Below are 27,249 nucleotides of genomic sequence, written 5' to 3' on the forward strand. Positions count from 1 at the left end.
GACCTATGCTAAATTGTATAGTTGGGAAGTGAGCTGCCATGTGAACCCGAGTCTGGTATTTGTTCTGCTACCGCAGTGTTAATCCCTGCCCCCCATTGCCCCTGCTTTGAAGAAACCAAGAGCAAGAACCCCTCGTGCCACAGCTGGGGGCCCTTAGCATCTATGCAGACCCTGGTTGCACCTGGTCAGAGGCCTTGCTCACAACTTTAGCACCTGGGGCCCCCTGTAGAGGGAGAAAGTGATGCATGGTGGGGGCATGGAAGAAAGCCATCTTTGTCCCTGGAATCCCAGTGCCTTCTTGGAGCCTGATGACAACGCCATGAGGCAGGCAGTGTCAGGTACAGGTGAGCTGACTGGCTGCCTCCTGACTGGGCCGCTAAGGGGGCTGTCATGCGTCAAAGACGGGTGGAGGCCTTGCCACCAGGCCGCCAGTCTGAGCTGTCCTTGCTTCTTGCCAGTGAAAACATTTCTCCCTGGGCCCCTTACTGCTCAAGGTGCTAGAGTGGCAGAGACTTGCTGCCTCTGAGCAGGTGGTGATTTAATGCTGCAATTGGCCAACTGCATATGGTCTTTTTGTAGGTGGTTGTTATTTGCTAGAGTTCTGCTCAGCCAAGGGGAAAAAAGGTGTTTGGTTACTGACCACTCAGAAATGTAATCCTGGGGGCTGAGGAGCCTAAGTCTCCCAGGTTCGTGAGGCATACGTTTGTGCCAGGGATGGTGGGAGATTGTCAAACATGACCTGCCTTGCATCCTGCCTCAGTTTCTCCTTGTACAGCATGGACAACCATTCAGCCTCATCTACTTGGAAAATGGTTCATAATGGACAAGATATGTTTGCTAATGGCAGAAGTCTCTGTGGTACAGCTTAGAGCCAAAAATGTTAGGGACAAGGGCTCCTTATGAAGTGGAGGCAGGAACATGCAAGGCCATGGGGATTCCCAGCATGCCCTAAGCGGCCCTTGGCATGCCTGGCAGGTCACACTACCATTATGTCTGGTAGGGAGAAGACACCATCCTCCCTTTATCTGGATTTTTCCTTCTTTGTTTCTTTCTATCCATTTTACCCTCCACCACCTGTCTCCTCTCCCATTTCCTCTTTTTAGGAACAAAACATAAAGATCAGACTAGACCTTGAAAGCTCCCTTCTAACCTTGAGTTCTTATATTGTTTTTTAGCAGGGAGGAGTTGCAGGTTCTGTTTGGCCTGGGATATGCAAGAAAGGCCAGAGGGGATCAAAGGCAAGGAGGAGATATCTGCTCTGCACGTGGCCTGCCTGGGCCTGCCTCTGCTCTCCCCAGCCCTGCCCTGACTGCCTCCATGATAAGAAGGAGGGGAGAGGTCAGGGAGATGTTTTAGATGCTCAGAGTGTTGTCTTCCCTGAGATGGACAATGCTTGCTCCCTATGTTCTGGGAGGGAGCCGAGGGGTTCCCCAAGTCCCCGTAAAGCTGAGTTGGCCACTTTCACATAGCTCTGCTGGCAAGAGCCTGCCTGCTGGTTCTCCAGATGCCTTTTCCTTTGGCTGGATTGAAGCCTTTAAAAAAGTGACACCTTGTATTTTATTTCACTCCTTTTTCTGCAAAGTCCAAAGACGTTTACAGGCATGAGCTCTATAGGCTTTATGGAAACCCATCAAAAAGCAGGGGTTGTTTCCTTCATCTTTATAGAGTGGAAAATAAAAGCACAGGAAGACAGAATAACTCTTCTAAGGCCACACAGTTCTTCTTAGAAGGAGGGGAAAATTTGGCGTAGGTTCCTAGAGCCTCAGAGAGGTCTGTGCCGGACCAGAGCTGCTCAGTGGTGGTGCTGGGGGCTCCTTGCCAGCCACGAAGGTCTTCTCCACTCCCCAGTAGGACAGAACCCAGATGTGACCCTGTGTTCATGTGGGGATCTGGGAGCCTGGAATAAAACAGGAAGAGATTCAGCCAAAATGGGCCAAAGGCTTTTCCTGTTGGTTCCCTGACTCCTGAAATTGTCTGGGATTCAGGAGCAAGAGTTGGATCCCTGAGTCCCATGGGGTATTCTCCTGGAATGCTTTCTGGAATGCTAACAGGTGTTCCAGGCATTTTTAGGGAATATAATGTTTGGGAAAGGCTAAAGGAATGTTAAACATATTTCTTCTTAAAAAGACTTTTCAGGCCTTTCCTGTAATTGTTATGAGTCTCTTACATGGCGTTAGAATGTACTATGTTTCAATACAAAATAATTTGACCAAGGAGCCCTGTTTTCGTAGAACATCTTGGGGGGCTTGGCTTCCACAGAAGACACTCTGTCAAATGCTGGTGTAGGTGTGACAAGGTGAGGGTTGCCCACCTTCACCGTGATTTTAAAAAAGGCAGGGAGCTTGAGATGGGGCATCATGAGGCACCACTGCAGCTTGTTGAGTTGTGAACCTTCCACCTCTCTTGTTTCTCTTTCCCCAACGGATTGTCTGTACATGCTTCTGTCATGCTATTGTCATTCACATGTTAATGTTTCTAGTTCTCTATTTTACACTCTTGAGTCCTCTTCTGTGTGTCTGTTCAATAGTAAGTGTAGATGTGGAGGCCATATCTCCTCTTATTCATAAGCGGAGCTGCCTGGAGTCCATGCTTATGGGTGCTGGCCTAGTGCTTTCCAATGTGTTGATGATGAGCCATCAACGTTACCAAGATGGCACCCGGAGGGGTTGGAGGAGGGGCAGAGAGACCATGGAGGTCAAGAAAGGAAAGGGACTCTAGGGATCTGTGTCTTTTTGCCATGGTCCTACCACCTACTTAGACTGTTAACAGGTCATCTAGTCTCCCTGGAGCTGAGTTTTTCTTATATAAAAGGATTATTCTAGCCCTGTAGTTCCCTGACTCAATACTTCTGTTATTGCCCTGATGTTCCCTCCTAATTTTTCTCTTTTTAATTTTCAGCTCTTAACCATTGATGATAATTTCTGTGGCCTGGATATGAATGCCCCCCTTGGCGTGTCTGAGATGGTGCGTGGCATTCCTGTCTTCACAGAGGACAGGGACCGCATGACTTCTGTCATTGCCTACGTCTACAAGAATCACTCTCTGGCCTTCGTGGGCACCAAAAGTGGCAAGCTGAAGAAGGTAGGAGTGAGACGCAGTCATTTTGATTATTGTGAAGACAATCAATCGCCATTGGGATGGATATTGTCTCATGATTTTTTAACTACTTTTGGGCCTGGTAGGCAAGTGATACAGGTTTGAGCTACAGAGAGATGTTGCTCTTGATGTCATGAATAACAGCCTGTCCCATCTCTGTCTTTGTGTGGAGGATTATTGTGGGCATCACAATGTGTAGATTTGCCCCTTTCCTAGGGCTGGTATGCACATGGAGGAGTTACTGTGGCCTCACTAGGCCATCCTGAATGGCGTGCTCTGTCCAGCTTGGGTTTGTGCCCTAATGCAAAGGCTTTCTAAAGGCTGGGTGGTTAGGGAAGGTGGGCAGGGGCAAGGAATGTACCTGCTCCTTTTGCTTCAGCCCTTTTGACTGTTGCATCCATCTGGAATCCATGCAGGGAAACAGATGGGGGAAAGTGCAGGACCTGCTAGAGTCAGTGACAGGGCTGAGACGCAGATCATGGGATGAGGAAACTGCGGATATTGTTGGAGCATAGAAATTGCTTGAGGTGGAGTAGAATGGCGTGATCTGGGGCATGAGCTTTTCCTCCTCATCCTCCAGAAGCTTGCTGTCCGCTGGGTGCTGGGTGAGGTTGATGCATCAGTAGTTTTGGGGGCACCTTTCTACCCAAGACTCTTCTTTCACCTGCTCTGCTCAGGCTTTTTATCTCAATGAGTTAGAGCTGGTGCCCTAGAGAGCCCCCCTTGATTGGATCAAAAGCCCCTAAGACTAAGCAGTATGTCCTGTCTTGTGTTGGCTGGTCATTGCTTTTCAGTCTTGTCCCAGGAAAGTATTGGTGGAACCTACATGGAGCTCCTGCTTGTTTTATTTAACAGGATTTCCTTGGAATTCTGTGGATATTGTGTGATTTACATTGAGAAAATAACACTGCCCAATCTGAGACAGCCTTAAGCTCTTCTTTTCTCTTTGCTGCGTTTCTGGGCATTACCTCAACATGGTCAAGGGGAAATGCTTTTGGCAAATCTAGAAGACTTTGCCTGCTCTCCCATCCTACTGTGTAACAATCTGGCAATCTTATCTTTCTTTAAATTCTACATCTCTTGGAACAGGCAGTGGGGCTGGCGCATGAGAGTACGGAGGAGGAGAAAGTAGGAGAGGTGTGTGTGAGTTGGGGGATGTGTGGGGAGTAGTTACATGGGTAGTATCTGGAAGAGGAAGCACGTGTTGGTGAAATGCCATGACGCTTCACAAGGATGATGCAGGTGGCATGCCACCATCTGGTACTGCTCGAAGAGGTGACCAGGAAATCGCAGTGTATGGCCTTACATGTCTAATTAATGACTAATTCAACCACCATCTACAGAGCTTTAAGAACTATATTTCCTAGTTCCCTGCCTCTCTCTGAAGAATGTACTAAACACGATTGAATGTTTTGTTGCTGCCTTGGCCTCCTTGTGATTATTGTTCACGCATTGAACTGAATCTCGTGGACGCCTAAGATGCTACACGTGAGGCATAGGTGTGTGGTCCTTCCATGACTCCCATGTCTCGTTGTCACTGCCTTCTGCCTCTCCCTTTAGTGTGCATTGTTGCTCGTCACCTCCAGCTGCTATCAGGAACCCTGGGCAACTTTGGTCTTTCCTCCTCCCTCCATTGGTGGCTTCCAGCTTTCGGTGAGCTGGGCATGAGATACCCAAACTTGCTGAAATTGTGTCTACTAAGCCTCAGTATAAACTGAGAAGGGAAGTGCCCAAGCTTTGGAGCAGAGACCTCGAGGGTGTTTCTGTTGGATACTCAGATGATTTCATTCTTTATTATGATTCAGTGAGTTTGGTTTGCTAGAAAAGTGAGTTCCAAATACCAAAGGCATTCTCGTATGCAGTTCATACAATGAATGTCTGTTGACCTGCTCCGCCTGGGCTGATGGGTGAATAAGCACTATTAAGACTAAAAATAAGCAAGGTGATTTGGAGTGCCCCAACTCTTTTCTCTAGTGAGCCCTATCTCTGCACATAGAGAAGTAACTTACCTCACCGTGCTAAAAGAGTCCCACCCACTAAACTTCCTACTTAGTGCAGCAGGATCATTTACTTGCTGGCATGACTGAAAAGATCGTGTAGGAGGCTTTTTATAGGGGGAGGGCAGGTCATTATCTGAGCTGGTTGGAATATGGTGTCCATGAAATAAACATTTGGAGTTCAGTGCATGTAACAGAACAGTTATTCTCTCTTGGTGGGGGGGGTGGAAAAGAGCCACGCTTCCTGGTCATGGCTGCATTGCAAGACAGTCAACTTGCAAATATGTGCTGTTGGTCAGAGGGTGGATGGGGGTCAAGTGGGGGCTGGCTCTCTCGCGCCCATGGAAGCCTGGCCCCTGATCGGGAGGTCAGAGTGCAGCACATCCCCATGACGGGGGCTGAGGACACCCCTAGGAGTCTGGGCACACGGAGCACACAGGGACAGTCCTCACGGGGTAGGCTGTAGGTGTCCCCAGGGATCAGTCAGGCCAGCCATGACAGGCACCACCTAACAGAGAGGCTTGGGCTTTATAAACCTCGGGCTGGCATTTCCCATTTTTTGCTTTGGGGAGTTTATATAAGAACAGTTCTGTTTCAGCCACCTGGGACGTTCCATTTAATTTCCAGAGCAGTGGTGGGATTGGTGAAGCATAAACATTTGAGAGGTAAAGAGCAGAAAGGGTCATGTGGGGGGAATGAGCCAGCGGCCCTCCTGGGGAAAGCCGGGGCATCGGGGTAGCCAAACTTTCTGCTCCACGAGCTTAGAGTGGCAGCCTTTTTAATAGTTTTGCTGGAGCTCAGCTACCGCCACTGCAGACTCAGCACAGCCGGCCCAGGGGACAGTCAGAGTTGGGAAAGGAAGGCTGTGCCGCCGAGTCTGTTGTTTGAAATAATAAAAAGCAAAACTGGCCAGTTTATTTATTTTTCCTAAACAATAGAATTTCCCATCACCCCTCTTCGCTGAGCACTAACCACTCCCCTTTCCTTGCCATGAGTCTGTATTGCTTTTCCCAGAGGTTATCAGACCACATACACCTTTTGGGCAGAGGCCCAGCTGTGAAATGCTTTGGGGCTGCAGGAGGATTTTGCGGGAAGTTCTTTGAGCTACTGTAACCAGGGGATGAGAAAAATGGAAATCACACTGTAGCCATAATTACAGAGTTGTCTTCTCCGAGCCCTGTAATAATCTCCTGTGTGTATCAAGGGCTTCACAGGGTCCTTTGCAATATGACAAGGGACTCGTGGTGGGGATGGCGGGTGGGAGGGCTTGGGGGTTTGCTGTGGGATTCAGGGGTCTGGGAGCTAGACTGTAGCTATCCATAGGCTGTCCTCAAAATTACTGACTTTTCCTATTGTTTGAAAGGTGTGGGTCCCCATCATTTGCAACCTTGCCTCTGATGACCATAATTTCACTCCTTTAGCACACACATCACATGAGGTAGAGGGAAAGGAGGTGAGGAAAATGCCAATTTGGATGCCTTTTATGTTTTTTAGTGTGTGTGTATGTGCGTGCGCGCGCACGCACGTGTGTGTGTGTTGGCTGGAATTGGCAGCTTTTTCATGGCAAGTATTATAGGCAAGTGCTGTTAAGGAATGTGGCATATAAATGCTATAGGCACCAGGAAATATCTAGGAGCTTAGAAATAACCCACAGACTGAAAATTTCACCTGCAGGTAAAAAATCTTCAGGCAAACACCATCCCAATCTGCTTTAGGGTGTCTGTGTAAACCTGAAAGTCTTTGTCCCAAGTCAGGGTAATGAGGCCAGTCTGACCAAAATCTCTTTGCTTAAATATTTTGACTGGAACCCTCTTTCCTTGCCTCTTGCTCCTACCACTAAGTGATCAGATTTTATGGCTGCTGTTCAGCAGTGAATTATTGCCTGACATTAGTGGGAGAGACTAATGTTCATTGTGAGCCAAAACATCGTAAACTTCCACTCGAGGTGTGATTGCTCCTTTCATTTGGTGATTGCATCATTCCTGAGTGTTTGGCTAGGTTAAACTATTCACAACTAAGGGGCAGAGCACTTTGTGGAGACTGGCTACACAGAACTCTGGCTGGCCAGCCACTGGCTTGTAGTAGGTTCGGTACCCATGTGTGTGACATACCAAGCCTTACCGGCCTCTCTGGGTAGGAATTGAGTGTATGCCTGCATGGAGCGTCAATAGTTGTTGATGTCATAAAAAAATCATTCTCATTGGGAATTATGGTGCACATTAATTTAATCTGCCTAATTTCTTTTTCTTGACCCTGTTGTGAAATCGATTTGCTTGTGTTCCGTATACCCTGACCATGGATCCAGAAGGGCAAATAAACAGAAGTAGAGTAGGATAGAGGGAGACCCACCTGGGTCTGTATGATTCTGACCATAAGTTCTCAGCAATGGATGCTGTGTGTGTGTGTGTGTGTGTGCGCGCGCACGCATGTGCAATGCTCAAGTCAAAGAGCAATATCAGATCACAGATGTAGAGCCCCTGCTTCGCAACTTCCTAAATGTATCTGAGAATTCTTCACATTCACCTGGAAATCTGACTCAACTTTAAAAAGAAATTCATGCCATCGCTTGGACTCCACGTTAGTGAAGACGTCATGAAATTGGATGGAGACGTAGTGTTGGAACTCTAACTTGCCTGGGGACCCTGTGATTAGAGCACAGGGTGCGGGTATCTGGCAAAGGATTTGGTCAGTGAGCTCTGAGAGGAGTTTCTTAACACAGAGCTGCTGGCTGGTTTACATGTGCTCAGGCACTCAAGCAGAAAGGAAAAGAAATATGGAAGAATCCATGCTGAACCATTTTCATTATGGAAAAAGACCATCAAAGCATTTTTGTCTGATCTGTCATGTTGTTTTTGCACATCCCGCTGCTAGTTGTGCAAATATGAAGCCTGTATAGATCTGAAGCCATGGGTTCAGTGGAGAGGAACTGAGGTTAGAGGCGCTGCCAACGGAAGAGCACCACAGATGCCTCAGGACCTGCCATGCTCCTTCCATTGATGTCAATCCCATCTAAGCCGGGGCAAGAGATGGCTCTTCTGTCATTAGTCCTTCAAGCTTGGGGATCCCAAGACTGGCTTTCAGACCAACCTCACCTCATGCCCGCTGCCCACCTCTGGCCCACTTCCCACCTTCTGTAGTCTCCCCTGCTGGGTTTTCAGTCTTTCTGTGCATGCCGTCCCCAATAGATGTGGACAGCAGCTGAACTGGTCGATGTCCTCTTGGTGTATCTTACATTCTCGAGCAATATGAAGTCCTCATCCAACCATCCATTCTACATAAATGTATCCCACTGACACTCATTTCTTACCCCTTCCTGCTTTACAGTACTCTGCACTTGCGCCCACTCACTGTCCCTGGTTGGGGGTGGGGGTTGATCTCAGGTGATCACTCAGAGCAGACCTGAGCAGACATGGGGGAGGTGTCCTTACAACGGAGTTTTGGCCTCACCTGCTCTCAGAGCAGCTTGACATCTTAAGCTGGGGGCATAGTCTCCTCCTTTTCCTGGCATCCTCTTGAAATGCACTTTGAGATCCCCAGAAGATGCTACCTCAGGAACACTTGTCATTTTATTTTCCAAATGATCGTTAGTAGTGCACATGATTTAAGGAGATACTCTCAAATGAGCTTTGCCAATTCAAGATTTATTGATACACATGTGCCACTTTTTTGAGTCATATGTGTGTGTGTGTATATATATACATTTGTGTAGAATGATCCTGATCATAAATTAAAATGCAAACCCGTTAAAACTGAAGAGTGCTACAGAAACACCCCAAATCATAGAGCGCACTCAGTCAGCTGATGCTCAAATGCCAGACACGCTAGAGGAATTTATCCAGTGACACATGCAATTGAAGTAAAATATTGTGCTTTACAAGAACATATCATTAAAATGAAAACTAGCAGCATATCAGGAGTCTGGCCATGTAACCAAGACAACAAAGATGGGAGAGGATGAAAGACATGGTGTACCAGAGTGAGAGGGAGGAGCAGAGGCAAGGAGAGGAAGGGGCCCCCAGCTGTAAAGGGCCCCTTGCTGCTGGGCTCACATCTGATAGAATCTGCATCTGAGGAGGATAGAACCTTCCTGTCAGTCCCAGTGAAGGCTCTCAGCGAGGGGCAGGACCAGGGAAGGTCTCCATCACCTGAAATCACTGTACTTCCTCAGCCACGTTGATGGGTGGACTGACTCAGGACCCACCAGAGAGAGCTCTGACTTGTGAGGGGGAGTCCTGCTTAGAGTCCCTACTCATTCACAAGTGACTTCTGTGAATGTGGCCACGTGGCTGGCCTCTCGGGAGTGTCACGGTGTTTTTCCCAGCAGCTTTGGCTTCTCATAGAGGCATTCATGAGACTTAAAATAGCTCTCTCAACCCTGTTGTATTCACGCCACACCTCCTACCCTGCCCCAGGTGACTACGGGGTATTAGTTATCAATGGTGGTGTAACAGATTACCCGAAAACATGGAGGCTTAAGCAAAATGACATTTGTGATCTCAGTTTCTGTGGTCCGGACACTGTGGGCATGGCAGAGCTGGGTGGTTCTGATTTGGGGTTACTGACAGACGACAGGCAGGGTGTCAGCTGGGGCTGGACTTGGGGAGGATCCACTTCTAAGGTCATTCGCGGGACACACCACACATCATGTGGGCCTCTCTATGAAGGCTACTCACACAACATGGCAGCTGAGAGAGAGAGAGACAGAGAGGATGAGCAACAGGAAAGCCAAGGTCTCTTTGAACCCTAATTTCAGATGTGGCATCCCGTCACCTTTGCTGCATTCTATTCCTTAGAGCTATCAGTCGTGTGGTCTAGCCTACCCTCAAGAGGAGGGCCGTCCAGCTTCCACAGGGGCACGAGTACCAGGAGGCAGGGGCCACAGGGCCCCTTGCGAGGGTGCTCACCACACGAGGGCTCTATGTCTGCACCTTGGGGGGCACCTGAGCCAATACTTTTAACCTGTGAGTGGTGTAGGAAGGGGCAAAGCTTGACTCAGGGATACTTGTGGCCCAAGCACTGAATCCTGCTTCTGGCTCCCTACAGTTTGACTGTGCAGACAAGTTAGAAAGTCTGGAGGATGAACAGGAAGAGGCCATGTGGCCTGCTGTGCCCAGGGCCAGAGGGACGGTCCTCAGCAGGAGGCCCAGGAGCTCAGAGAGGCAGTCCTAGGCATTCTCTTAATCTTAGGGCAATAGCTTAGGGTGGTGGGTGAGTGACACGTGTCAGGTCTGAGAGCTCTGCGTGGCCTTAGAGAATGTATGTCCCCTGGCCCTCTGGCTTTGTTGGGAATCACCTACTTACTTTCTGTATGTATGTATGTATAACATGCAAAAACAGGGGAGGGGCAGAAAGAAGAAGAGACAGAATACCAAGCAGGCCCCTCACCATCAGTGGAGAGCCAGACGTGGGGCTTGAACTGAGAGATCATGACCTGAGCTGAGATCAACTGACTGCATCCCACTAGGCACCCCGGGAACCACCGTTCTTTAGGAAGGGGTTACTTTCTAAGGGATGGAGCAGGCAGGAAAGGGATGGGAAGGGAACCTGAGTGCTTTCGATGCCCAGTAAGTCCTAGGCACTGTTCTAGGTGTTCCACGTGCACAATCCTCAGCATTTCCCTGGGGTACATTCAATACATCCATTTTACACAGGAGGCAAGAGATTGAAGAAAGCCCCAGAGGTCACATGATTTGATCGAAGGTCTGCCCTTGACACTCCTATGGTAATATCATGGACTCTACTGGGGTTGTGCTCTCCTGGGTAAACCTCGCTTCCACAACTGTGAGTGGAGGTAGTCACCTGGCCTCCTGCACCTGGCAAGTGTTCCTGGTGGCCAGAACCTTCCTTTTGTTCCCTCTGCCCCTACCCTGGCTCAGGGCCCCCCCATGCTCAAGCCGGTGGCTGTAACTGATTTTCCATCTCTAGGTCCTTCCCCTCTTTTAATTATCCTATAAATGGTGCCAGATTCATCTATCCAGAACAACTCTAATCTCATCTGTTTCCTAGTTTAAAAACAACAACAACAAAGAACAATCCCCTCATCCAGACTTCTGTGGCCCCCCTGCCTGTTGCCCTACATGTAATGGCCTGACCGCACTGTCCCCCGGTTCAGCTCTTCAGCCTTGGCCCCTTGTATTTGGAGTCCTCGAAGGCCCTGGCTACATTTAAATACCAAGGAAGAGCCTCCCACCTGAGAAATGATGGGACTCCCACCCCCATGGATGCTTTCTCTCCTCCACGATTTCCCTCTGCAGGAGCAGATCTGCCCAGCCCCGGCCTGCAGCAGAGTGGGCGGTGGCCTTGGGGAGGGCCAGAGCTTTTCTGGGAAGCAAACAGGCTGTGCTTTTCCACTTGCCACTGACCTGCCGCGCAGGACACACTCGAGCATTTCTTTGTCTTTCGCTTCTCACCAGAAGGTTCTTTCTCAACAGCCTGGGGGACTCGGTGTAGTTCTTGATGATTTTCCCCATGGCAGGTCATCCAGGGTCCCTGCCTTTACTCATTTGGAAGATGGCTGCTTCTACATAGACCCCAGAGCTGTTTTGCAAGCCCTGTGGAGCTGAAGACCTAGTTACACCATCTCCTTACCACTCCTGGTCATTTTGACCGCCTCCTCCAATCAGTCCATCCAGGCTTCTTTTTTCTCCCTAAATGCCCATCCCCCTAACCTGAGCCTCTTGGCTGTACCCTCAGCCCTGGGCTTGCCTCTCTCCACTGCCACCTCTCAGCTCTTGCGATTTCTCCCTGTTGTTGTGTGGTATTATACTTCTCCCAAACAAACATCTACTTACTAACATTTTCTTGTCCAATTCACCCAGGACGACTGTGAGGCTGATGAGGCCAGGGGCAGCTCTGGCTCCACAGTTCCCTTCTAGATTCAGCAACCTGGAGGGTAGTGACTTGAAGGGCACCCTTTACCCCTAAGCCACTCCTTGATGCCCATCACAGGTGGCATTATCTCCATTGTTCACTGCAGAGCTCAAGGCTCAGGAAGGTGAGGTGTGGGAGCCCATCTTCATCATATCCCGTGTTGCTGGCATAGCTGGAGAGGGACCCAGGTCTACTGTGTCACCCACATGAGTCCCATTAGGAAAACAGGGCCAAGGAGTGGGTCTGAAAGCAGTGGGTGTTGGCTCAGGGGCCTCTCCCACCCCATAGGCTCTCCCTTCTTGAGGCCATTCTCAGGCTTCTGAAACCCTGGCATCCCCAGTGCCTCCCCTGGTGGTCCCAGTTTTTCTGCTTTCCAGAAGAATCTTTCAGAAACCTCCCTTCCCATCCACCCAAGGATCCTGAAGCCTTGGAAGCAAGGAGAGTGGAAGGGAAAGAGAACAGGAAGAAGAAGACTCTCCCTTCTGCTCTTGCCAGGAGAATGGATTGTCTTTCTGTTCAACCACTCCCATCTCCCCACCAGGACGTGAGCGTGCTGGGGTGGGGGCAGCTGAACTGGAGTGTGGATGTGAGAGGTCGCATAATGCTGAAGCCACTGTACGACCTGCTCTCATCACACAGCATCTGAACTTCACCCAAGTGCTACTGCTTTTCCACTCTTTCCACTGGGAGGCTTCGATGCCAGTGGGTTTTTGGGCAGAATTATACCCAAGGTCCTATGAGCATCTCATGTGCTTTGTGTTTTTGATAACAGTAAAGATGGTGAGAGAGCGTTGGTTTGTTCTTTAAGATCTGTACATTTATAAATTTTTTAACTAGGTCTCTCTGTTGGCTCACCAACATTTCCCCCAGTGATCACTCAGCTCTTTCCATTTTCTTTAGCCTACTCCAAAAGATCATAGCACTTAAACATGATTTTCTACGAGAAATAGGACTCCCTATGGGCATTTCTCACAATGGCCAAGTAGGTTTTTTGAAAAGTTGTGTGTAATTATATTTTAAATGCTTTAAATTAGCATACATAGATGATCTGTATTAATCTTTATGATCACAGTTGTTTTGGGGCCTTCCCTCAGACACATTGGATGTGGGAGAAGAAAATACATTTTAAACCTCACTTAAGGGTTAATTTCATTTAGCTCCTATGAAGTTTTTCAGGCAGAATCAGCTTAGGCCTTGGGTAAACCTGAACATGCACATCATTGACCTTCAGTGTCACCATGGCAGCTGGGGACATTAGATCCCACCCTGATCTGGGCAGCATCAAGGCCACACGGATACTGGCAATACTGTTTCATTGCCTAGGCTGTGGGCTTCTTCATCCAGTGGAAAGATCGTGGGCTTTTGGGGAAGAGATATGAATTCATTGAAGGAAGCCAATGAATCCTTTTCCAAATGAAACAACCCTTTTCCAAAATGGATACATAATATATCCATTTTATCAACTTAAGCTGTTATTCAGTGCTGTTTTGATTATGTAGAAATCGCAGGCAATCAGAGGTTTCAAAATCTGTAGCTGAGAATGTCTTTTGAAAGCAGTTTGGTTATTTTCTTCACATAAAAAAAAACACAGTTTATTAATATAGCTGGATCTTTGTCCCAGCATGTCTAAGCCTTCCCAATTAGACTTCAGGTGCCCCATGTGGTGCTGTCTGAAGGTAACAAGTGTATCTGAAGACTGTCTGTTGAGGCTTAGAGGGCATGGGTGTGTGTAGAAGTGTATCAGCTAGCTTAGCCTAAGTTATGTTGTGGTGACAAATGACCCCTGAATTTAAGTAGCTTACCACCATAAAGGTTATTTGCAGCTCACATTCACGGGCACCCTTGTTGGGTGGCAGCTATGCTCCACATAATTTATTTGGGACAGAGACTGAAGAGCATCCCCTCTGTCTGGAACATGCCAGTCTTCCATCAGAAAAAAAAAGAGAGATCGCAGGACTGCCTGATGGTTGTTAACCTGCCTCTTGGAAGTAGTACTTATTATTGCCATTCATGTTTTATTTTATAAAACCAAAGTGAATGGTGTGGGGATTATAACCATGCCCAGGAAGAGACCTGATGTGTATATGTGTGGGAAGGAGGGAGGGAGGGGCAGAGAACTTTTTGTCAATAAGACAGTTTACTGTAAAGACTGTTAATGTGAACGTCAACAATGAGTCAAGGAATATCAATTTAGGGGCACCTGGGTGGCTCAGTGGGTTAAGTATCCGACTTCAGCTCAGATCGTGATTTTATGGTTCATGAGTTCAAACCCCACATCGGGCTCTGTGCTGACAGCTCAGAGCCTGGAGTCTGCTTCAGATTCTTTGTCTCCCTCTCTCTGTCTCTTGCTCTCTCCCTCTCAAAAATAAACTTAAAAAAAAAAGAAGTATCAACTCAGTCATCTGTAATGTGCTAGATGTTTCTTGACTTAGAGAGCTATGGTCTCTTCTGAATTAATACTGGAGAAATACAGGATATGGCTGATTATATACCATCAACCCCAGGCCTAGTGTTGGAGATTTTTAAAAAACTAAATCGTCTATCAGCTGGTATTTTTGTAATTTGCTTTTTCTCTGAAAACCAAAACTAGAGTTGTTTAGTTCTTTCTATTAGTTAGGCTCTGCATGCTTGTATTTCCCTGGATTCAGTTTTTCACAAGAGTGAGGGCACTTTTCTACTTAAATATAAAGGTCAGATTTTGCTCAGCAGATATCTCTGGGGGTAATTAAATTGTCCCAATTTATTAGATCATTTCTCTTACCTACAATTAAATGGAGCCTCCTAAATTAATCTTCCCTGAGTAACTTAGCCCCCAAAGATTCCTCCCACTTTCCCCTCTAAACTCTGCTTTTCTACTTGTCAACTCTGAAATTCATTCTGGACTCAGGCAGGACCTCTGGCCCCTACATTTCATTCCTCTGGGCAATGAATCCAGTCTAGGCGTTCTGCCTCCAAATCTGGCTCACTACTCAGGAACGGCTCATGGACCTCATTATCGGGGATCCTTACCATGCACCGCTCTCTGGAAAAGGCAGAAGTGCAGAGCTGGACTCCTGAGTGGAGGAAGCCATCCTGCAGACTGGTTTGAAAAACATTGATTTTTAGCTCTCAAACTTATTTTGTGGCCTGCCAATTTTGGGGCTGACATGTCTTAAACTTACATCATATTGATGATGCATGAGAGTCATGAACATCCATAATGGGGAAAATGATATGTATTTTCATGGCTGAGCTGGTTGCAGCGATTGTGAGGGCCTTAGCAATCACAGAAAGCTGATGGAGGAGTTGTCCTTTTGCAAATATGCTAGGAGGGGCTCTCTTATTCTTTCTAAGCTTTCCGCCTTCTATTTCCAGGTAGGTAAGACACATACCTGCACACACATGTCTGTGCACGCCCTCCCAGATAGACCCACACATTCGTGTCATAAACATGCTCATGCACCTAATCCCCACATGTACCTGTGTGCACCCGGGCATGCCCACTCGGGAGCCAGCCCCTTCTCTTTGCCCTGAGGCCCGGGGCTGGCCTCCCATGTGCTGCCCCCACCTGCCTCGTGTTCTCTCTGGGAAATTAGCAGCACACCATCTAATCAGTTTACCTCTGACTCTCCCACTTTGGCTTGGAGATGATGACAGAGTGGAGCTATTTAGCTGTCAAATGCGCTGACTATTGCCCAGATGGACAGCGTCTCAAACATCAGGGTGGGTTCTTTCCCTTCTGCATGTGTGTGGAGGGCGGGGGGCGGTAATGAGTCTCCCAGTTGCTTTTTTAAGTGCTTCTTGCATCTGCCTTTCATTTTAATGCCTCCTGCCTGCTGACCTCGCTTCCCGGCAGCCAGCCTAAGTGTGATTCCCATAATTAGCTTAGTGATAATTTAATCTCTCTGCTTTACATTTTATTGTTTTTGAGGGACTTGGGTCTGGGGACAGAGGAAGGGGGACCTTTGTGCCTCCCTGGACCTTTGCTTTTGTCTGAACTTTCTCTGTCAGGGGACAGGAGCCCAGGGGAGTCACTGGGTTGGGGTGGGTGTGGGGATAGTGAGAAAGAGGCCCATGGCATTGTGGGTAGATTCTGAACAGGAGGCTGAAAGCTCTTCTTTCATACCTCCTCTTGTAAAGGGGCTCCTTTTCTTTGTCCCCATATCCCTTCAGAGTATGAAGTCATGTGGGTGTGGATACACAAAGCCCTTTAAGATGCTTAGGTGGGGAGCAGCTCAAAAACAGGAAAACAGTATACTTCCTCCGTGGTAATGGCAGCCATTTTCTTAAGCCAGAGAAGGGCAAGGGGCAGAAGGAGCCACTGAATGCCACCCTGTGGCTTCCCACACCCATCCCTCAGCATCACCACAGTCTTCATGCCCGAGAGCCTGTATCTGTGGGCTGCCTCTCCATGGTTAGGATCCAGACTTGCACGTCACATGAAGAGTTGGAACTGACAGCCAGGAAATCACAACGTTGTTGTTGGCAACACATCTGATTTGGGACAAACTGTTTACTCACACATAAGTTTCACCTTTTGGGCATTGAGCATATTGATATATGCACCACCCATCTCTCTTACGAAGGAGCTGAGGATAATAGGACTTCCTGGAGAGCATTCTTTGATTCACCAGAAGGAAAAAGATAATAAAAATTAAGAAGATGGTGAGGATCATATGACTTTCTGTGCTTAGTAAACTTCTAAGAAGAGTCATCAAAATCCATGGATATAAACACCCTGTGAACCCAGGCAGGGAGTGTGAAAGGTCTCCAGAGATGGGAGTCTCTAGGGGAAACCTCAGATGCTCCAAATAGATGCACTAACCAGTCCTTGTGGGGTTTCACTGTGCGTATGTGTGTGCACGTACACACCCAAATCTCTTTGGCAGAAGCTCAGAAGCGCATCAAGGACGGTGAAAGATGGAACTCAGCCGAGCCACCCTTGGCTACTCACTGAGCTTCTATGGCATGTGAGACAGTGTAATGGGTGAATAACCTGGGTGAGGAGGGGGCACAGGTAGGGTACCACTTGGCAATGAAAAGCGTGGGTTCCCTCCTACCATCTTCTGCAGCCTGGAAACAAGGTCTTTGATTTATGAGCTGACTTTTAATTAAAAGAACAGCAGAAAAGAAATCTCATTTTGCCGCAACGGGATAAATGGTTCACAATCCGAACTAATTTTGTTTCTTCTCCAAATGTCCCAGTGCTGCAGGAGTCTGTGTGTGTGTGTGTGTGTGTGTGTGTGTGTGTGTGTGAGAGAGAGAGAGAGAGAGAGAGAGAGAGAGAGAGAGAAAGAGATTGAGAGAGAGAGAGAGTTGGGACCCTGGCCCAGTGCTCTGGGTCTGACCCCTCTAGTCTATCTTTGCTCTCAGGGCTGACCCTGCTTTGACGTTCTGGGTCCTGCTGTGTGGCCCGAATGCCCATTCCAGGTGTACACCCTCTCCCCACGTCATGACTTCACAGCTTTCCCCAGCATCTCTGCTTGAAGAGACGCTGTCAGTTCTGTTTTAAGTTGCTTGTAGAACTTTCTTTCCTTCCTTCCTTCAACCATGTTGATGCTTATGTGCTCTTCGTCAGGAAAGATTTTATTTTGGTGGTCACCCCAAATTCTCAGGACATTTTTATTCCCCTGACAGCCCTTCATGATGCCCCTTCAGCACTTCCCATGGAGGAATTTTCCAGACTCGCAGCCCTTGGTCTCTGGGAGTCGCTCTGCTCTAATACGACTGAAGCTGACATGGGAGTGACCCTCTCCCCCCCAACCTCATGTGTTTGGACACAAACTTGGCCTTTCCTAGGTGACATTTATTGACCATCACTATCCATCACCTTTAGCAGTATGATATGGACTGCTCTTTTCTGCAGTTCCTATGTTCTATAAATACTGATTTTTGCTATTTAGAAGTATAATTCCTTCTGTGTGGGAAGGTATCATGTCTATTCTTCGTATTCTCATCCTTCCCTCTGCCAGCGAGGTTTGTCGGGTCCTGTCCATTGATTAAAGAACAGAAACCAAGGACCAACCAAAGGACCCTCCTGGCATGACCCTGCTGTGACTTTTGGGCACTATTGAAGAAGCCACCGCGGGTGCTTTATTCCAGAGAATAAGAGAGAATCTGCCCACAAAACATACTGAAAAACCTCAGGGGACCTGGCCAGGAAAATCACCAGCTAAGATAAGCCAGAAAAACAACTGCAGAGCCATGAAGAGGGGTCTTGAGCCAACGGCAAGAACTTGGGTTTGCACTTGGTGACAAATTCTCATCCTTCTCTGCTGCTGACTCACTTTGAGGGACAAGAAACAATCACCTCCCCCCCGCCCCGCAAGGTCTCAGTCTTATTTGCAGTAAACATCAGAGGGAATGAGCTCTAGTCCTCCCCCACCTTCCGTCTGCTGCTGCATTTATAAATACTCAGTCACATAATGTCCTGGTGTCAGCACGGGGGAGGTTCACAGGGACATAAGCCACCACTTCACAGTTAGAATGTTTGCCTGCCACTCACGTCAAACTAAGTATGGGTATCTGTGGACGCGCCTTAAAGCACCAGCTCACACAGCCTGCCGCCTGCTGCCAAGCCCCGGTTATCACCTGTTCCTGCTTCTCTTTCATGCCTGGAGAGAAGGACCCCTGTGCCCTCCACCTATGTTACAGGACCAGTGGTGACATGTACTTTCCAACATGTCCAAGTGATGCTTCCCAGAGCCCTGTGAGGCTTTGGGGCTGTTCTGTGTGATGAGATCCCTGGTGCTAAACTTGTCTTTGCTGATGGCCCAGAACCAGGTTCCAGGGGTCCTGGCAGGCTTGGGAGGTAGTCAGCTGGGTGGGGGTCGTCCCCCACAGGTACCCCAGCTTCTGCCACCACTGCTGTCTGTTGAGAGGGGCCTCCTTTGCCTCTGACAGTTCTCTCCTCCCCTTTTGGCTTGCCAGCTTCTCTGGTCTGAAGATTTGCTTCTGGGGCACCTGGGTGACTCAGTTGGCTAATCGCCCAGCTCTTGATTTCTGCTCAGGTCACGATCTCATGGTTTGTGAGTTTGAGCCCCACATTGAGCTCTGTGCTGATGGCACAGAGCCTGCTTGGGATTCTCTCCAGCTCTCTTTCTGCCTTCCCCTGCTCATGCTCTCTCTCTAGATCTCTTTCAAAATAAATAAATAAAACTTAAAAAAAAAAAAAAAAAGGTTTGTTTCTGTGCCTGCCACCCCACCCTGACCCTGGTGGCTTACAGGGCCAGTACAAAGCCAGGTTGGAGACATGGCAGCTGTGAGAAGAGGCACATCACTTCCCTGTTCTTGAGTGTGGATGGCTGTCTTGCATCACAAGCACTGGTGTTTGGTGTTGTGCAAGTCTGCCTCCAGGGAGGGGCCGAAGTTGGGTACCGGAGACTGAAAGGGTTCCTCTCCTCCTCACGCTCCTGCACGTCTGTGATCTGTCATCCTGACAAATGAGTTCGGAACTTGGAGGGTCCTGGGAATTTAGTACAGGACTTGGGAATCCATCCTCAGGAACCAGGGCCATATGAAATGGAAGGAGAGGTCTCTCCTGGCAAGGGAACTGGGACAGGGAGAACCACAGAAGCAACAGGTGAGGTAGATGGCCTTCCCTGTTGGGAGGACTCCCCCGGGAGCACCGTCAGAGAAGTCAGCTGTGGAGGGATGAAGGGAGCGAGCCCCAGGCTCCTCTCCAGAGACCAAGAGTGCGTGGGTGTATTAGTCTCCTATTGCTGGCGTGACAGATTATCACAAACCCACTGACTTAAATTAAAACAGCACAGATGATTCTCTTATAGTTCAGTAGGTCAGAAATCTGAAACGGGTCTCATTGGTCTAAAGTCAAGGTATCGGCAGCTGCATTCCTTTCTGGAGGTTCTCAGAGAGAATCTACTTCCTTGCCTTTCCAGCTTCCAGAAGCTCATTCTATGGTTCATGGCCCTCTTCTTCCACTTGCAAAGCTGGCTATGCCACATCTCTGGGGCCTTCTGTGGTCTTGGCTCCTTCTAATCACAGCTGGGAAAGGGTTTCTGCTCTAAGGATTCCTGGGATTAGATTGGGCTCACCTGCACTATCATCAGCGAAAGCTGAGTTTACTGTGAAGGTCAAAATCACTACTTCATCAGTCAGGGCTGGGGAAGGGAAGAGGGGAATGGAAGATGAGAGAAAAGTGAGTAGCTCCTATGTGCTGGGCCCTCTGCTACCCAGCCCTTACATGTGAAAGTCTAGGATTCTCACGACAGCCCCGCACGCTAAATGTGTTTGCCCCCCTTTTTCCCCACAAGGACACTGAGACCAGACCCCAGAACCCATGTTCTTGTATTATATTATGTTCCTTTCCCTTTAATGGACATAAAAGATTTTGTATGTGTGTGCCTGTGTGCATTTTAGAGTTAGATTTGGTTTCCTCGCTGCCCCAAACCCAGCTTTGTGTAGCGGAGAGGCTGGGCATATGGAGAGTTTGAGGCTCCAGAGAAGAAGCCCTTGGTACTAGCATCTTGGGCAGCTTCTGAGCATTCCAGGGCCCATGTTCTGACCTCAGAGAGAGTGGTTCTTTCTCTTGCTGCCTGTTGAGATCCCAAATCCCTGGACTCTCCCAATAAGCATCTATACTTACAGGACTGATCTCAATTGGGCTTGTGAAAAGGAACAGCTGATGTGTTACATAATTCTCTTTCAAATGTGTGTGTAACAGTATGTGCATAAATATAGTGTGTATATGTGTGTCTGTGGGGGGGTCGTTCCTGGAAAAGCTGAGGAGGACCTGTTTGCCATTTTCGATGACTTATTCTAAAGCATTTCTTCGCCTGTCTTCTCATTCCATTCTCCGTCTCCCACTTTTGCAGGAAGAGGGAGAGAAGCCATAGTGAGCGACAGCCATAGAAAAGGACACTAGGAACAGTGTATGGGATCCCAACTGCCTCTTCCACTTTGTCACCATGAGGCAAAGGCCTCCCCATCTAACCTCAGATCTTTGGATTGTTGAGATGGGAAATTTTGCTGTCAGTCTTCACCAGGATTGAGAGGGCAAACAAATAATATGATTAGGAAAAGTTATTTGTGTAGAGTATGTATGGTGTGTATACAAATATCAGTTGACAAATAACAAATGGGGACAACTTCTAAATAGAAAACTCTTTTCTAAAAATTTTTTATGTTTATTTATTATTGAGATAGAAACAGAGCATGAGTGGGGGAGGGGCAGAGAGAGAGAGAGAGAGAGAGAGACAGACAGAATCTGAAGCAGGCTCCAGGCTCTGAGCTGTCAGCACAGAGCCTGACGCGGGGCTCGAACGCACGATCCGTGAGATCATGACCTGAGCTGAAGTTGGCCGCCCAACTGACTGAGCCACCCAGGTGCCCCATTAAATAGAGAATTCTAAAGATGAATTATATTTTAAATTTTCAGCAATCCCCTGTGTATCTGTGTATGTGTGTTAGTTAAAACTTTGACAGTGTGAATATAAAGATTTTTCTATCTCTGTTGTAATTCTTTTAAACTTAACTTAGGCCCAGTTGATTCCAGACTAGAGTTTTGTGTGACGGTTTTCCAGAGAGTTAAAAACTAAGGAGGGGATCTTCCAGCTCTTTCTCACAAGGATTGATCAGGGAGCATACCCCGGTCTAAACCCAGGGAATCAGCCAATGAGCCAGTTGGAGTCTGGGTGTGTAAGTGTGTGTCTATGAATATGTGAGAGCTGTGTGTAATTACTTCTGATGGTACCTTCTGCATTAGGGGGACAGGTGTTTCATTAAGTTTGAGAGATTTGGAACATTTCAACTACGCCATGGTGGGATCTTGGCATTCCAAAGTGAGCAAGCAAGGATCCCGCTGCCAAGAAGCTGGTTTTCTCAGCAGTGCGGTTATCCAAGGATAGCATATTTCGCCGCCACTTGGACACCACTGTCCTGAGTGACGAGGTTATTTAAATTATTAGAAAAACTGACACAGTGTGCTGGCCACACCGCCTATAAGCAATGCTCCTCTGAGCCATCATGGGATGGGATGGGAAGTCTCCATCCCTGGTTCACTGCTTTTTCATTTCGTGATCTTGGGTGTTACCTTGCTTTCCCTGTGTGTTAATTTCCCCACTGTCTACTGCAGACCAAAAAATGTGCCAAGGAAGTCCTTGGTGAGAGCAGCCTGGGAGTGGCTTTCAGAGCCTAGGATTGGTGGCCAAGTTGGCTGAAGCAATACTGTAACAAGGCCAAGGTCTCTCACGTGCCCTCCCTCCCCGGCAGGGGGACTGCAAGCAACTCTGGCCACTGGCCCCAGGCAGAACCCTGAGCTCTTGCCTCATGGGTCACCTTGGCCACAGTGTGTGTGACAGATTTAGCTCTGGAAAAATAATGTGAACTCCATGCACTCCCCATTATAGGTCAGTGAGCCTCACACCTCTTTTGGCCGCAAGACCAGCCACTCTGCAAAGCTGTGGGGATGATTCCAGACAGGGGGACCGAGAACTCCTTCTCTTGTTTGGCTATTTGATGAATCTCAGGAGAAGAGTGGGCAGGTAGGAAAATCAGGGCTGGGAGGATCTCAACCCCCTTCCCCACCAATAGCTTCTCAGCCTGTCTTGCAGCTTCTCCATGTGTGAAATGAGTTGTGGGCAGTTTTACTTGACAGAGCTGCTTAGAGAATCGCTAATGATTCTGATGGCCAGCTAAGAGGTGGTGACGGCACATATTTCTCTAAGAGGCTAAGAAACATGTCAGCCAGGTGACTTCCTCTGGCAGAAGTCTCCCACTAGCTGCCCAGAAAGCCACGAATCTGTGAACAGGCACCTGCATCTATGGTCATACTTATTTGGGTTTCTTGATAAATGGCTCAGCAACTCAACTTTACTAAAAGAGCATAGCGGAACACTTAGAAATGTTTAACATTTAAAAAGGAGGGAAATGGAGGAATCAGGGAAAGGAAAAGATGGGGGAGAAGGAGGTGGAGCGAATGCCCCCAGGGGGAGGGGTTATACTTAAAGAAGAACACGGGTGGGGAGCTGTTCAGGTCCTGATACTAATTTGACCCACACCCATGCTTCTCAGTTGGTGGGGCTGAGCCTGGTGGGGTGCCCTGGGAAGGGGGCTTATCCATGCTCTGTCTGGCCAACATGCATCTCATGCTTGCTGAGTGCAGCCACTGCTGTGGGTGATAGGCCTCTATTAATTCAATCAGTCCTCCAAACTCCCCTGCACAGTAGATGTGCTTGTGATTGCCAAGAACACTTGAGGAAACTGAGGCCCAGAGGAGTTAAATAGCTAGTCCAAGATTATGTGATTATAGCCATGGAGACAGGATCCCTAGTAAAGGGTGGGGCTCTCAGCCCATGCTTGTTGACCTCAGGCTGAATGTGGTCCCCTGCAATGCCCAAAGGGGGGCTACAGCCTCCCAGAGGTGTCAGACCTCACCTTCTCTTTCGTATCTGTCCCTTGGACTAAAGTGGGCCCCCCAACTTGCATTCTCCTTGCCTTAAGATCTTTGGGAGCCAGGAAGTGATGGATGGCTCCTCCCTCCTGTGGAGTTGACGGCTTCTTTCTCCCATGGGGAGACCTGGGTTTCTGACCTCATGGGTTTCCTGGGTCTGAGACCAGGCTCCCTGGTCCCTGTGGACACCCAGAACCGGCCTGCTGTTGCTCATGTGCTTTCTACTCCCTTAGAAGGGGGTACTGTCTGGCTCTAAACTGGCATCTCTGCTTCCCTGGTCTTCTCTTTTTCCAAAAATGTACATTTCCAAAGAAGCAGATGGGCTGATGGGTGTTCTTCCAGCCCCTCTCTCCTCCCACTCCACGGGGGGAGGTTTTCCTCTCTCGGTCGTTTTGCTTTCCTTCCTTCCCCTCGAACCTTCTGCCCACAGCTCCGCCAAATCTGGGATCACACTTTGCTCATTTGGGCTCATGTAGCCTGGCCTGACACGCCCAGTCCCCATGGCCCTGAGAGAGGAAGAAGGGCTTTTCTGTGCAATAGGACAACCCCTGTCCTCAGTGACAGCGGCCACACGTCCAGAAAAGTTCTGGGTGTGGTGTTACCATTGCACTACATTTTCCTCCTAATGAAAACATTACCATTATTTGGGTGGGAAGAGGCCCTTAGATCGCTTCACTCCAGTCCGGGGACCAGGGTCCTCTTTCCCTAGACTTCAGTCAGGATTCTTCAGAACCTCTAGGGCAAAGATTTTGAAGCTTTTTAGAGAAGTCATTCTCGAATAAAATCTTACATAGAAGCCAAACTTAAAACTGATATAAATCAGTTTAGGTTGAAGTTGATGGATGGGGGAGGGGAGCTTGTTGGGGGGGAGTGGTTTCAGAGCTTCCCTCTCTGTCTTCCTCGTGTCCCCTCAAGACTCTGGGGTACCCCTCGAGCTCAGGGAGCCCTATGGAGCACGACTGCTATGCATTTGCCTTCTGGGTGGTATAGACTTAACCATGACAGCCTCCCAGCGTATGGACTGTGTGTTCTGCATTGCAGGGGTGAGGTCAGGAGAATATGGGGCAGTGTGCATGTAGGGAACGGGAAGAGGGACTTCTGTTGCTTCTCCTTTGCACTCTTACCATGGATGGCACCTGGGCCTCCTGGGACTGCATAAGGCCTGGCGTGATGGTCCTTAATTTTCTTCCCTCCTCCCCCCTCCCCTCTTCTCTTCTCTTCTCTTCTTTTCTTTTCTTTTCTTATTTAGGGAAAAGTCATTTATATTAAATAAATCACATTACCAATATTCCCTTCTTGGCCAAAAGAAAAAAAGTCCTAAAGTTGAATATTGATCCACCAAGAGACAAAGCAAAATGAAGAACCCACAATGGGGAATGTGCAGGGTATGAAATATATGAACAATGCTAAACAGGGTGGGGGCTGACTCGGGGCGATTTTCATTTTGGTCACCCATGATGGCTGTGTTGGCAAAGGTCACCTGCATCACTACTGCCACCAGATACCTAGAGATCTCCTCTAACATTTGAATCACACATTGCAATTTGCAAAGCCCTTTCATAGCTTGCCATATTTACATGGCACACCCGCCTGCCAGGTAGGGGCCTTGATTCTCAAAGATTCTCGTTTTATAGATAAAGAATCAGCTCGGTGAGGTTATCTGACTCAAGCAGGGTCACAGAACTAGTTAGTGGCAGGGTAGGCATGTCCCCACCTGACAATCAAGTCTCTGACTCTGAGTCCAATGTCATTTTTACTTTTCCACAGGTGCTTTCAGCTGTCAGACGTAGCAGCTCCGGCTGGGAGAGGAGGAGCGAGATGCAGGAAGGCCCTTAATTCTAGCGGGTGCTCTGCATCCCCTTCTAAATCTCCCATGATGCTCCCTGCTTACCCCATCCTCCTTCCCAGGCGAGGTGGAGTGGGGCTCTTCCAGAGCACACTCTGATTGTTATTTTTTCGCCTCAGCACCACGTGTACTGCTATTTTTATCCTGTACTAGAAACTATTAAGAGGGGGAGAAATGTTAATTGGTATTATTACAGCAAACTGGGTCCTAGTAACATTGCAATTCAGAGGTAAGCTCTCCACTCCCCTCCCCTGCCTTTTAGGCGAAGGTAGGGATTTTATTCCTTTGGCTGCCAGCCAGCACAGGTTTCCTTGGCTGGTGCGGGGCCTGTGGGGAGAAGTATTCAGGACTCTGACACATATTGGACGGGCCGTGGGGCCTCCACTCCAAGGTTAGTTTATGAGAGAAGGATGTGGGGATGGGCGGGCTGTGATGAAATTGGTTCTGTTTGATCCACCGGAGCTAGACTGGAAGGGATAGTGTGTCTGCTCAGGAAGCTCTCCTGGGGTGCAGCTTGCAGGGTCTTTGTGAGAGAATCTGGGGCATTTGTATTCACGGCCCAGCTGAAAGCAAGAGATAGCAGCCCGCACAGTTGTGTCCTCCTAAGCCAGAGCGAAGAATGAACAGATTAGAAAATAAAGCAAGGAAGTCAGACAAGTTTTGCTTAAGTTCCAGAAGGAGGAAAAGGAAGGGGATTCAACGAGCGGGCTGTCTGCTGGCTATCTGCGTTCAGAGCCTCACAGTTTCCCTTCCCCACCATGTAACTGCAAGCAAATCACTCATCCTCTCTGTCCTCAGTTTGCTCATCTGTAAAATGGGGCTGGTATATTTGCCCCTCGGGGCAGTCGTGAGGATGCAAGTGTATTGCACACAGCAGGCCATAAGGATTCTGAAAAGTGAAGCTTTTATGGTGAGCTTTTGCTCATGTGCCCGGAGACTCCGGAGGGAAGCAGCGGGAGATGGAAAATCCAGATTCCAGCCTGGTAGGGTCTGCTGACCGCTTGGACCCAGCCCACGGCCCATAATATCTTCCAAAGCCTCTCAGTGCCTTCTTCTCTCCATTTTCCCAGTTTGATTTTGTGGTACCCTAAAACTTTTATTTTTTTATAATGCTTATCACTTTTTAAAAATTATTGTAGCAATATATACTGTTTGTGGAAAACAGAAAAGGAATAAATAAAATGACAATCACCTGAAATCCTACCACCTTCAGAAACTTATGATTGATACTTGAGTGTATTTCATTCCTGTCTTTTTTTCTATAGACATGTACTTTAAATTTATACAAAGTGAGATAATATAACATAATATATATTTAAATATCATGTCTTCTTACTTTTTATTGTGAAAATATACTCATGTGATTAAATATCCTTCAAACTTGATTTCTAAAGACAGCCTAGTGTTTCATAATGTAATCTTTGTGCTTCTATTCTTTATCTTTAAGCTTTCTGGTTTTCTTTTTTAATGCTTTTTCCTCCCTGTTTCTTTTTTATCTGTTAACTTCTGCTTTATGGTTTGGATTTGCTCTGCTTTCCCTCCTTCTGGAGTTTTGGGAAGTATTCATCCTATTTAAACTAGATAATGATTACCCTTAAATTTTCGAAAGCATGTTTAAACCCATAAGCATCAAAATTAAGAATTAAATGGTATGGTTTTATGTCCTTCCCTCCCCCCATCTTTCCATTTTTGCCACTATGTTTTAAGACTCATACTAATATTTCTTTCATTCTGATCATTTCAATATCCCTTCATCCCTTTTAAATATTGTTTGACATTTATACTCTTCTACCGCTGAAATTATACTAAGTATTTAGATAACTTGAGTAGTTTAGCATTATTCATGTATTTCTTACCCTGCGCATTCCCCATTGTGGGGTTCTTGATTTTGCTTTGTCTCTTGATGGATCATCTTTCAACTTTAAGACTTTTTTTTTTTGGCCAAGAAGGGAATATTGGTAATGTAATTTATTTAACCCTTGAGTGTCTGAGAGTGTCATTCTGTTGACTTTACATGTAAATAACAACTCGGTTGAGTATTTTTTCTTTCC

The 27,249-nt window shown here is 47.8% G+C and overlaps 1 protein-coding gene across 2 annotated transcripts in view; it reads left to right on the plus strand.

Moving 5' to 3' along the window:
• The window catches only part of PLXNA4 (plexin A4), a 437,906-nt gene that overhangs the window by 83,259 nt on the left and 327,398 nt on the right, over positions 1–27,249 (plus strand). For both annotated transcript variants that reach the window (XM_029923240.1, XM_029923233.1), the window contains exon 3: positions 2,899–3,081. In XM_029923240.1, coding sequence (XP_029779100.1) covers positions 2,899–3,081 — 183 coding nt within the window. The remainder of the gene's footprint in view (positions 1–2,898; positions 3,082–27,249) is intronic.

The sequence above is a fragment of the Suricata suricatta genome, chromosome 2 (assembly GCF_006229205.1).
Source record: "Suricata suricatta isolate VVHF042 chromosome 2, meerkat_22Aug2017_6uvM2_HiC, whole genome shotgun sequence".
Classification (NCBI taxonomy): Eukaryota; Metazoa; Chordata; class Mammalia; order Carnivora; family Herpestidae; genus Suricata; species Suricata suricatta.